Source organism: Musca domestica, unplaced genomic scaffold, assembly GCF_030504385.1.
Source record: "Musca domestica strain aabys unplaced genomic scaffold, Musca_domestica.polishedcontigs.V.1.1 6, whole genome shotgun sequence".
NCBI lineage: Eukaryota > Metazoa > Arthropoda > Insecta > Diptera > Muscidae > Musca > Musca domestica.
In genome coordinates, this window is record NW_026712363.1 from 22106166 (window position 1) to 22120047 (window position 13882).

The 13882-nt window shown below is 36.6% G+C and overlaps 1 protein-coding gene across 2 annotated transcripts in view; it reads right to left on the reverse strand.

Annotated features, from left to right (window-relative positions):
- Positions 1 to 334: 334 nt before the first annotated feature.
- LOC101894784 (prostatic acid phosphatase) overlaps positions 335 to 13882 on the reverse strand; it is a 32584-nt gene continuing 19036 nt past the window's right edge. For both annotated transcript variants that reach the window (XM_059129319.1, XM_020039484.2), the window contains exons 3-8: positions 11203 to 11301; positions 8376 to 8459; positions 4373 to 4531; positions 4131 to 4316; positions 674 to 1015; positions 335 to 605 (exon numbers count right to left, since the gene is read on the reverse strand). In XM_059129319.1, coding sequence (XP_058985302.1) covers positions 420 to 605; positions 674 to 1015; positions 4131 to 4316; positions 4373 to 4531; positions 8376 to 8459; positions 11203 to 11301 — 1056 coding nt within the window. In that variant the 3' untranslated portion in view covers positions 335 to 419. The remainder of the gene's footprint in view (positions 606 to 673; positions 1016 to 4130; positions 4317 to 4372; positions 4532 to 8375; positions 8460 to 11202; positions 11302 to 13882) is intronic.

The window sequence follows — 13882 nt, forward strand, 5'->3', positions numbered from 1 at the left end:
GGTTCCTCCCAATCTATATTTTGCAACCGAAATTTTTGTATTGTAAGTTCCTAATATTATTTAACTTTGAAGAAAAACGACTATATTTTCAACCTACTGGTAATGCTGGTTTGTTTACATTACCTTGTAATGGATACTTCCGGTTTTGCATCTTCCAATTTTTGGCTATAAATTATAAGAAGAAAAACTTCGTAATTTCGACTGTGTTTCCATTGCATCTATTTAATCTACACAATAAAAATTCGATCTATTTGAGGTATTCCAACTCAACTTCAATATATTACCAAAAAAAAAAAAAAAATAATTATCTATGAAAAATCAAATAACTAAACAAAAGTTGAAAAAAAAGAAACAAAATAGAAAACACAGTACTTAGAAGCAAATTAAACTAATTCCTGAGACTCATAATGGCTTTTGGCCTATGGACCACGTAGTGGAGGTTCCGTGAAGGCCTCATTCTTTGAGACACAACGATTCGCATCACGTGTCTTGTCGATTAAAACCTCTGAACTCAATTCGATGAGTTTCTCCAGGGGGCATTGGAAATCACAGCCAGGTACGGTAAGAGGTAGGGCAGTTTCTTTGGGATTGTTGCGGAAATAGATCTGAAATAAATTAAAAAAAAAAAACAATAGATTTCTTATTTCCCAAACGCCTTGTCCTTTAGAATTACCTCAACATAATATTTCCCAGTATCTTTGTTTTTGTGCAACTCAAAGAGAGTCATTGAAGAGTAACGCGGCAATTGCCTCTTCCAAATCTGCAAAGCTTGCATTATGTTCACCACAGTCGAATCGTGACCATTGTAGATATACATTTTACGTCCTGCCGGCTTGAGTGTGTTGGACGACTTATCCTTCATTTCGTTGAACATTTTCGTTAGGAAAGGTCCAGCCTTTATTTTTTGCATTTCTCTGGTATAGGCATTGTAAATGTAACTTTGCTCTGCAAGATATTGTAATTTTTCGGGGTAATATTGCTTGGTCCATGCAGGTAGCTCCAAACCAAATTCAGTCTGCAAAATATAGGAGGGTGATAATTTTTTAATGAGAATTTATACCAATAAGGATAATTCAAAAGTCAGGTTGGATCGAATATGTGGTACCCTATACCACCATGCGTAGTTTGTAGTGCTCCCGTACCAAAAATTTTTATATTCGGAATTTAGGTAGAGTAGATCATACAAACTATGAACTTTATTTGAAAGCGTATCATAACTTTAGAATAGTCACAATTTGGGAACTATATCCAACCCTGAATCGATTATAACACATTTGACGGAGGCCTTTGTAGCTCTAGTACCAAATAACATTGCTGTTTAGTGCATGCAATGACTTCGATAAGGAATTATATTAAAAAATAATTATTGGAGCATTAGATATACCAGACCGAAATTCACCAAATGGTAAAATTCGGTTGGATATGAAAAATATATTGAATTTGGGGTGATATTACATATATGGTGAGCAATAACCGTAAAATCGGATGAAGATATATAACGAAGCTATAAAAAAATCTGAACCGATTTCGTTAAAATTTGGCAGAGGTATTTTCGATTTCTGATGCCTGGTATCAAATATCATTGTGCTGATATTAACCATTTGGTACACAATAAACCTGAAATCGGATTAAGATATATATGGGATCTATATCCAAATCTGAACCGATCTTGACAACATTTTAAACACTTATTTCTGAGCTCTAGATGATATCTGGTACCAAAGATTGTTGTTGTGAAGTGTATATTACGTAAATGAGGACCTTTAACACCAAATCGGATAAAACATATATATGGGAGCTATAGCTATATCTGAACCGATTTTCACCAAAATATGAAGTACTTGCTTCTGGGCTGAATCCGTTCGGAAGTGCCAAAATTCAGTCTATTTGTGTTGATATTAACCAATAAACCTGAAATCGGATAAAGATTTCATGACAATATTTTAAACACTTATTTCTGAGCTCTTGCTGATATCTGGTACCAGAGATTATTGTTGTGGCAAGTGAGGGACTTTAACAGCAAATCGGAAAAAATATATGGGAGCTAAATCTTAACTAATTTTCACCAAATTTGAAGTACTCTTGTATGGGATGAATTCAGTGGGAATTGCAGGAATTTGGGCTGACATTACTCATATGGTGCCCAATAAACCTGATATCAGATAAGGTATATATGGGAGCTGACATTTGACAGAGGTATTTTTGAGCTCCATAAGTTATCTGATACCATCATTCTTGTGGAGTGGATGAAACATATATATGGGAGCTATAGCTATATATGAAGATATTTTCTCGAAATTTGATAATCTTGCTATTAGACCGAATTCGGTCGGGTGTGCGAAATTTCAGGTTGTTTAGACTGATATTGGCCTTTCGGTGCACAAATACCCCGAAATCGGATGACCATACCTATGGGAGCTATATTTTAATTTGAAGCGATTCTTACCAATTTCAATAGGGTTCGTCCTTGGGCCAAACAAATATTGTTCGGATAAGAAATGGGACCTGAATTTTGTTCACAAGAATACATAGATAGACGGACGGACCTACTGACAGCATAAAATGACTCAGAAAGATCCTCAAAAGTAACAATGGGTCTATCTCGCTTCTTTTCCATGTGGTATAGGGTATAAATATCAAAAAATGTTGAAGAGGGAGGAGCTTGTCCCTAATTTTTGCTCTACTGTCTAAAATCTGTTGTAATTATTTTTTGTGTTGCACAGTAAAATAAGCGACTCCTTAAAAGACGTCTGCTGGTGGTCCAATGAATTAGATAAACATCCATAGCCAACTGCTGCACTGATGACTCAAACGAGGGGGATTTTGTAATTTGGGCGGCACCAAGCAAGGCACGTAATTTTTTCCATTCCCACAATCTGGGCCATTGAAAACCGATGGAATCAGAGAGTAAAACAAGTGAACAAGCAATAAGTTCGGTCGAGCCAAACCTTGAAAACCCTCCAGCATTTGGAAATTTTCAAAAAACAATCCATTAAAAATTCTGTTAAGATCGTAAAAGTACTGAATATAGGCAGTTACCGTCATCTTGTTACAGGGGTACCGACATATGGGGCTATGCGAAGACAAGGTCCTGCATAAACAATTTCCTGTCACAGGCCATAGAACTCATCACTAATTCACAATACGAAATTTTAATCGATTCAAAATGGCTATGCGAAGACATGGACCTGCATAGACAATTTTCTGTCGCATACTGTAGTACCCATTGCGAATTTCAAATACGAAATTCGAAACAATTTCGGTGTTTAATGTAGCTGAAATCGTGGAAATACCGAATATAGGGCGGTACCGACATTAAGAGAATTTCCTGTCATAGACTGTAGTATCCATTACGAAATTACAACACGAAGTTTGAAACGATTCCGGTGAACAATGTAACTAACATCATCAAAATACCGAATACAAGGAGGTACCGTTACAGATCTAGCACAATTTTATCAATCTACTTTATTTCGTTCGGAGGCTAAAGTGATTTCCCCAGACGACGTAGCATTTTATGCTGATCAAGAATATCTATACTTTGTGGGAACTAAAATGTATATTTCGAGGTGTTACAAACGGAATGACAAACTTAATATACCCTCCATACTATGGTGGAGGGTATAAAAATCAATAAAACACCCGATTTTTACCCCCAGGAAAAGGAGACATTTACTCTTCACAGCTGAATTTACCTCTCCCTATACGAAGACGTGGACCTACATGGCCCATTTCAATACCAAAAGTCCTGCAGACATAATACACATTTGAGTAAATTTTTATCAACTTACTTCTTTTCGTTCGGAAGCTATAGTGGTTTCCACACACGGATAGAAGGGCGAACATTGTTAAATCGACATAGAATTTTATGCTGAACAAGAAAATATATACTTTATGGGGTCTAAAATGTATATTTCGAGTTGTTACAAACGGAATGACAAACTTAATATACCCTCCATACTATGGTGGCGGATATACATATAAAAGTTGGCAGAACATGTATGTGCTCAAAGAGTCGAACTCCCCCAATTTTGTTACTCTTTTATTCTAATTGTGAGCATGGAGAGAATTACGCTCATTGAAGGGTATCGTGTCAGCTTCAGTTTAGATTTTTAATGATATTTACTTACCTCCGCCAACAGTGTCAAATACAGCGAATTAATATCTTCAGGTTCGGTAATGTTTAAGCCGGTGAGTTTGGTTAATTCGCCGAATAAATATTCATGTGGTTTAATTTCCTCTTGGACTTTGGCTGAACTCAAAACTTCCTGAAAGGCTTCGTGATAACGGGGACATGGTGTGCGAACCAATAAGAGCTGGAAATAACAACAGTATACATCCAGCTGCAATTATTCAAGAACATTTCACTTACCGTATCCTCATTTAATTCCTGTGAAAATACTGGAATTGGTTGCCAATTATATTTGGTATTCCATTCCATGGCTGTGTTTCTGGGTTGAAACAGACTAGCCAATACAGTCTGTAAACTCATGTGGGTGCGTGGCACACCAGTGGCCTGGGCATGGAGCAGCTAGAGAAAAACAATTTCGATGAATATTCAATCTTTTTCCCTTAAATATTTCAAAATCAGGGTAAGTTTATGCAGGGTGAGATAAAAAACTGCAACAAAGTCAAACGCCATAATTTTTACATTTTTTTAAATTTTATTAAATGAAAGCAAACAAGTAAAAAAACATTAAGTTCGGCCGGGCCAAACTTTTAATACCCTCCACCTTAGGGTAAAGGAAACATTAGAAGAAATGTGGCAAAAACCATTAAAATGCCGAATATCGGGAGGTACCGTTATATGGGGGCTATACCAAATCGTGGACTTACACATGCAAGGTTTCGCCAACGGAGCTAGAAGCCATTATGACCTACAAATACCAATTCCCAGACAAATACGTGAAAAAAATGTGGCAAAAATCATCAAATTACCGAATATCGGGACCTATAATTACAATGACTCGCCACACGAACTGGGACCCATTATGATCTACAACTACCTAATTTTCAGAGAAATTCGTGAAAAAATTTGTCAAAAATCATCAAAATACCGAATGTTGGGAGGTACCGTTATATGGGGACTATACCAAAACGTGGACCTATAAATACAATGTTTCGCCAAACGAACTAGGACCCATTATGACTCACAAATACCAATTTTTAGACAAATCAGTGAAAAAATGTGGCAAACACCATCAAAATACCTAATATCGGGAGGTACCGTTATATGGGGACCCATACATGCAATGTTTCGCCACCGCAGCTGGAACCCATTATGACCAACAAATACCAATTTTTAGATAAATCCTTTAAAAAAATGTGGCAAAAATAATCAAAATATCGAATATCGGGAGGTACCATTATATGGGGGCTATACCAAAACGTGGACCGATATATCTCATTTTCAATACCAACCATCCTAGACACAACACAAATTGCTCTGCTAAATTTTGGCGCTCTACGTCAAATAATGTGGGCTGTATCGTGATTTCAACAGACAGACAGACGGACAGACAGACAGACGGACAGACAGACAGACAGACAGACGGACATCGTTAAATCGACTTAGAATTTTATGCTGATTATGAATATATACTTTATGGGGTCTACCCTCCTTTCCAAGGTGGAGGGTATAACAAGTAAAAAAGCTATAAGTTCGGCCGGGCCGAACTTTTAATACCCTCCACCATTTGGTACAAATTTGGCAATTTCCAAAAAATAAAACCCGTTAAAAATTCTGTTAAAATCTTAAAAATACCGAATGCTTATACGACGACGTGGGCCTGCATAGGCAACTTTTGTCATAAATTATTACAATATTTAAATGCGAAACTTGAAGAAAAATCTGTTAATAATGTAGCTAAAATCGTCAAAATACCGAATATGGGGGGTACCGTTATATGGGGGCTATACGAAGACATGGACCTGCACAGACGATTTTCTGGCATGGGCTGAAGTATCTATTACGAACTTCACATACGAAATTTGAAACAATCCCTGTAAATAACGTCGCTAAAATCATTAAAATACCGAATATCGGGGGGTACCGTTATATGTGGGCTATATGAAGACGTGGACCTACATGGCTCATTCTTTGACTTTGGATGAAGTATCCATTACGAACTTCAAATACCAAATTTGAAACGATTCCGGTAAACAATGTCGCTAAAATCATCAAAAAACCGAATATCGGGGGGTACCGTTATATGGGGGCTACAGGAAGACGTGGACCTGCACAGATAATTTTCTGTCTTAGGCTGTAGCATCCATTACAAACTTCAAATGCCAAATTTGAAATAATTCCGGTGAATAATGTCGCTAAAATCATCAAAATACCGAATATCGGGAGGTACCGTTATATGGGGGCTATATGATAACTTGGACCTACATGGCCCATTTACGAACTTAACCTGCCTACTGGGAAAAAATACATGTGTGCAAAATTTTAGCCTTCCATCTCAATTTGTTCGAAAGATAGCGTGATTACAACAGACAGACAGACAGACAGACAGACGGACAGACAGACACACAGACAGACAGACGGACATGGCTAAATCGTCTTAGAATTTTACGCTGATCAAGAATATATATACTTTGTTGGGTCTGGCATGAATATTTCGAGGAGTTACAAACGGAATGACAAAATTAATATACCCTCCATAGTATGGTGGAGGGTATAAAAATGTCGGAAATAGCATCAAATTTTAGAATAAGTTAAGATTTATTCGAATTGGTCACCTTTGACACGAATTATGGCCTTCAAACAGCCAATGAAACCGTCAAACGCTGCCTGAATGTTTATTTTGGCCCATTCCCGGCGAAGCGCTTGCTTGAGGTGCTCGACACTTTGGTATTTTTTAATATCAACTTTGCTTTCCAAAATACTCCAGGCACAATAGTTCAACGGATTGGTATCCAGAGATTTTGGTTGTCATTGTGTGCTGGAAATGCTGAGTGCGATTGTGCTGAGTCCTGTTGGAATGTCCAAGGTCTGCGGCCAAAATATTTGCGTGCCCAAGGCTTTAATACCCCCTCCAGAATATTTTCGCGATAATATTCGGCATTTATTCTGATACCACGGTCGATTAATACAAGCGGGGAGCGACCATAGGCTGTTATGACGGCCCACACCATCACCATGGCCGGCGCTTGTGTTCTGGTGGAAAACCGAAGGTGCACATTTTCAGCTGACCTCTTTGGCAAGTAAACACGATCATTTTGTTTGTATACAAATTGCTGGACAACGAGAGAAAACCAAATTCGGCAGTTCACCACTCTCGGCTAAGCAAAGCAACTCGTTAGCTCTTTTGAGCCTATTTTCTTTCTGTTGCGGTGTAAGTTCTTGTACTTTTTGGAATATCAATGACTTTACCTCGAGCTCATTTTTCAATGTTTTCCGAATGGAATATTGAGATATGTTCAGCTCACGACCCATTTTTCGGCCACTGCGACGCGGGTTTCGATCAAATGACGCTACCAGTATTACTGTAAAGAGTGATGGTACGAGACAGAAAATATTTATTCACATTTAAATGCTGGTGTACTCTAACGATAGCCATTTGTGGTTTTCCAGCCAAATATAAAGAAATCACACTATCACCCTTGAATTCCAACACGAATAACTTTTTTTCTGGAAAATTCTCACCAAAATGCTTTTGTACATTTGTTAACAATATAATGATCTATCACTGGAATAATTTTAACAGTTGTCGGACGAGTGGCTTAGAAATGAGTAGTCTGAATTTGGTTGCAGTTTTTTCATCTCACCCTGTACATCATGTTGGTTATATGTATATTTATCTTAGATTCATAGGCGTATTAAAAGTTATGGTTAGCGCCTAGAAGTATGCCATAAAAATGCTACTAAAATTTCACTTTACATATGACCCTAGCATATGCAAATAATGGTAAAGAGTAATTGGTTTGTGTCAATACTATCTAGATAACAGTTCATGACAGGACATTTATAGAAAAAAATGGCAAACAAACGTTTGAAAAAACCAAAAATTAAGTTTCAAAATTCTATTCCAAAGACTTTCCAAATTAATTGCATATTACCTAAGCCGTTTAAATCGCATAACATTGCTAACTATGTTGTTACGATATCATAACAACAGAGGTATTTTCAAAGGGTTGCCAAATTTTGACTCTGTCTTGTCCCATCTTTATACTTCTATGTCTTTGGCATATGTGTAAACCAGTTATAGCACACTTTCAGGCGACATACCCTGTAGAAAATGCTTCGGAATATATTTAAAATATTAACTTTTTAGTTTTAAATAGTTAGGAGCTCTCAAATGCTAAATATGTTAAATGTAAAATAGTCACTTAACATATAACTCTCATATGATACATTGGCTTTAACTTACATCTGGAAAATAATAGTTGCCCAAAAAGTTGCCATAACGTTTGCGCAGCCAGTTGCCAATGGTGAACAATTCACGTTTGCCACTCTATTATGTATGACCAAAAGACGAGGGTTACGGGGTTGACGAGACATTCATTCATTCCGGTCCAATTTTGAAGTAGACAAGTAAAGTAGATTGTTTACGAGGCATCCACCATTGGATTGTAGTCACAGCGAGTGCAATATGCAGTGATTTATAGCCAAACACACACACACACACACCGGGACATAGACCAAGGACAAGCGTATCATCATCATCCACATCATCATTGTTTTGGTAGCCGTAAACGAAGGCATCAGCAGGAATGACATGCAAAAAAAAAATGAAAAGGAAACAAAAATAAATAAACTACTACATAAAAACATATACATAGCATTGTTAACTGTAATAGTTTTTCGTCGCTTGTGGATCTCCCCTTTCCAATTCATCATGGAAATCCTTAACCGTGTTACAATGATATACCACCTAGACATTTATTTCGGTTTTTGTTTTCGGTTAACTGGTGTCTGGAATGCGTGTTCATTCTGGATTGCAGTACTTTCGGTGTTTGCATGGCAATTTATATTTTATACATCATATGTGGTCACATAACTCACAACGGGTGCCGAGAACTTCGATGGAGTACGACTTTCATTGCACTCTATGTAGTATGCGTTGCGGGCAACTCGTTTGTAATCGCGTCGATTGCATGAAGTAGACAGCAACTAAGCCAATGGAATCTCCCGAGATCCCATCTAAGATCCATGAATTTTTTAGATCCTATTTTTATACACCTATTCATACAAAGAATTTTGCGTTTTTATTCGGTCTAAATAATCATTTCCGTCAACTTATCGACATCTTTCGAAGAAGTTGAGATAGGCAGCTAAATGTAGTTATGCTCTTCCGGCATTTCTTATATTCAAGCTACCTTTCGTATTGGAGATCGTATTTGGTACCAAATTTGCTTGTAATATGATATACCCCAACTAAGTTTTTTGGAGAACAAAAGCTGGATAATGTAAAATTCTTCTATTTCGTGACTCTTTATATTTCGTAATAAAATACAATATTTTTGCATGCTCTGTTTCTTTTCATTCGGAAAATTTATTTTATTGGAAATTGAATTCTCTAACATTCCCGAAGTCAATTCACCAACAACAATAATGCCCATATTGTAGCTTTTATAAGTAGCCATATCTTTCAAAAGCATAATTTTAATTAGAACCGCAATTTTCGTAACGGAATTTTGTCTACATCTGTACCGCTCGATATTCGGTAATAATCTGACAATCATATTTATAAACACCAAATGGGTAGTTCTGAATACTCTTCATTTTTATTCCCTACAGCACACTGTGGACGGGGTATTATATCTTTGTGCATTTGTTTGTAACATGGAGAAGGAAGCAGGATAGACTCATAGTTTCTTCTGATGATCTGCATAGAATCACATTCTGCGTCGATTTATGCGTGTCTGCCAGTCTTTCCATGTATTTTTGGAAACAAAGTCGCATTTATTGCCTGATCAATATAAAATTTGTCTTTGGTTCCAGATATCAGATACAGCTCTGAAATAAATGTTGCAAATTTTACAGAATCTGTTCAGATTTGGATATAGCTTCAACCTATATTTTTTCCGATTTCAGGTGTTTTTGCGTCATATGGCTAATATAAGCCCAAATGGACTGAATTTTAGCACTTACGACGAAATTCAGCCTAATAGCACGTACTTTAAATTTTGATGAAAATCGGTTCAGTTATGTCTATATAGCTTCTATAGCTATACATATAGATATAGTTTATACTTTTCATCCGATTTGGTGTTAAAGTCCCTCACATGCGTAATATGCACTCCACAACAATGATATTTGGTACCAAAGATCAGATGCAACACAAAAATATCTCTGCCAAATTTTATCAAGATCGGTTCAGATTTGGATATAGCTCACACCTATATCTTTTTCCGATTTCAGGTGTTTTGTGCGTCAAATGGCTAATATCAGCCCTATTGGACTGAATTTTGGCACTTCCGACGGAATTCAGCCCGATAGCAAGTACTCCAAATGTTGGTGAAAATCGGTTTAGTTATGTCTATATAGCTTCTATAGCTTATATGTTTCATCCAATTTGGTATTAAAGTCCCTCACATTCGTAATATGCATTCGACAACAATGATATTTGGTACTAGATATCTTACAGAGCTCGGAAATACCTTTACCAAATTTTATCAAGATCGGCTAAGATTTTGATATAGCTCCCGTATATATCCTTAATCCGATTTCAGGTTTATTGTGCAAATAATGCTTAATGTTAGCCCAAATGGAGTGAATTTCGGGACGTACGTTTCCATCTTGTGAAACTCGGCTCCGATATATATTTTTTTAATATAATCCTTCTCGAAGTGATAAAATGCACTCTATAGCAATGTTATTTTATATAAAAGACTAAAATATCTCCGTCAAATTTAGTGAAAATCGATTCAGAATTGGATATGCCTCCCAATCAAATGCTCTAAAATCAAATGTTGATATGTGGTATGATCTACTACAAATAAATTATTTTGTTAGGAGTGGTGAGATCATAACATATTTTAAATGACTGTAACCGGAATAAATATTATTTTGAAGTTGAGGACAATGGAGTCAAATCCTTTTAATGTGGACTTTATTTTAACGAAGAAAACACATTTCTGTTATCCATGTTTTTCATATCATCTATGTTCCGCAACAAAAAGGCGACTATTACCGTTCCATTCATAAGTCTTACTCAAATTACTATTTTTTTTCTTTGGTTTATTTCTACTCACATTTGTTATGTGTCCCCAGCCATAGGGGTAGAATGTTTGATTTACATGTGGATCATTGGGATAGGTGTCGGCAGGTGTACGTGGTCCATGACGAAATACCTGTAAATTTTGAAAGCAGAGAGAATTAATTACAAATTTTTAAACAGCTCAAGACCATTCTAATCTAGGCGATATAATAACAAATTTCCTCACATATGGAGGGCGTTAGACAACAATGTTTAAGAAAAAAGAAATGAAAAACTTTAAATATGTATAGCAGAAAGATGTTTAAAGATAAATCAGATTTAAATCTAAATTTTTGGTAAATTTTGCAAATAACAAACAGGGAATATTTTTGTGAAAAATGTTACACCTCGATCGAGTCAACAAAGGGATCTTTTTGGCAAACACGATAAATTTTTTTTTTAATTTAATCGAATGAAAGCAAAATATGTCGGAAATAGCATCAAATTTTAGAATAAAATTAGATTTGTTCGAATTGGTCACCTTTGTCACGAATTATGGCTTTCAAACGGCCAATGAAACCGTCACACGCTGCGGTATTTTGGCCCATTCCCGGCGAAGCGCTTGCTTGAGGTGATCGACACTTTGGTATTCTTTAGTGCCAACCTTGCTTTCCAAAATACTCCAGATTTTGGTGGCCATTGTGCGCTGGAAATGAAGCGAGAAACCTCATTTTGTAACCATTCTTGGGTGCTGGGGCTGAGACCTTTTGGAATGTCCAAGGTCTGCGACCAAAGTGTTTGCGTCCCCAAGGCTTTAATACACCCTCCAGAATATTTTCGCGATAATATTCGGCATTTATTCTGATGCCACGGTCGATAAATACGAGTGGAGAGCAACAATCGGCTGTTATGGCGGCCCACACCATCACCATGGTCGGCGCTTAAGATCTGGTGGCCAACCGAAGGTGCACATCTTCAGCTGACCTCTTTGGCAAGTAAACACGATCATTTTGTTTGTTTACAAACTGCTGGACAACGAATGTTTTCTCATCGGAGAAAACCAAATTCGGCAGTTCACCACTTTCGGTCAGGCGAAGCCACTCTTTAGCTCTATAGAAAGTTCTTTCACTCTTTGGAATTTCAATGGCTTTACCCCGAGCTCATTTTTCAATATTTGCCGAATGGAATATTTCGATATGTTCAGCACACGAGCCATTTTTCGGTCACTGCGACGCGGGTTTCGATCAAGTCGCTTCTTTACTTTTCGACCCATTTCTGTTAATGTTGCTGTTTTCTTCCGTACACTTCCTTTACGTCGGGCTACGCTACCAGTATCACGGTAACGAGCGATGGTACGAGACACAAAAGATTTATTCACATTTAAATACTGAAGTACTCTAACGATAGCCACTTTCTGGAAAATTCTCACAAAAATGCTTTTGTACGCTTGAAAACAACATAATGAGATGTCACTGGAATAATTTTAACAGCTGTCGGTCGAGTGGCTTAGAAATGACAGCAGTCTGAATTTGGTTGCAGTTTTTTCATCTCACATATGGAGGGCGTTATCTCATATGTCCACGTTGTGATATAATCCCCATATAACTGTACCTCCCAAATATTCGGTATTTTGATGATTTTAGCGACAATATTCACCGGAATTGTTTCAAATTTCGCTTTGAAGTTCGCAATGGGTACTACGACTGTGCAGGTCCAGGTGCTCGTATAGGTCGCTATACAACGGTACCTCCCTATATTCATTATTTTGATTATTTTAGCGACAATATTCACCGGAATTGTTTCAAATTTCGTATTTAAAATTCCTTTGCCAAATGGAAGGTATTCACAATTTGGCACTGCCGATCTTACAACTTTCTGTTTAATTCTTATAGCTTTTATAAAATACCCTTGTAAATGTAAAAAAATGGAAGAGTGGAAAACTTGCCCCTCCTCCCTATTTAATTTACTTTGCTATGTAAACTTTCTTCTATTTTTAGCTCAACTTTCCCAATATATTGGATTTTTCAAGAAATTATTAAAAAATAATAAAGCCGGACAGATTTGTGTTGGAGCGAAATTATATTCCAAATTGATATTTGCTTTACATACAAATAATTATAATTTAAAAGCGTGTTTAAACACCTGTTGTTGTATTAATGTTGCTGACACCGTAAGTAAAAAATGGTGATGATATGAATCATCTTACCTAAGGAATCAAGTCTAGACAGAGGACAACATTTGTTGCCAAATTGTGAGTGCACACGTGCAGGTATAAGAGTATGTAAAGCAATATTTAAAATTTAAATTATGTGACAAAATTTTCTAGTCACCCTAAGAAATGGAAGGCATTTAAATAATTTAATGTTTGATCATTTATATGATGTTTGTAAGCAAACAACTAGGCACGAGACTTTATTTATAATATGCCCCCTGCCTCTGTAATTTGAAACCATTTGTCACCCGCCAACTCATGTAAATACTGGTGAGACGACAAAAATAATTATTTGATGACGGCCTACCGCAACAGAGGCAGTTCTAATTCCAATTCCCATTTAACAAAAACAACATCCATTGTTGCTGTTACAAGTATTTTTCTAAATATTTTTTTTTCAAATGAATATTAATTTTTCCCTGCTACTCATTCAACAAAAGAGGTATTATGTACACACACACCTCACACACATAAATACACACCCCACATATGTACAATCAGATATGGTAAAAATTAAAATAAT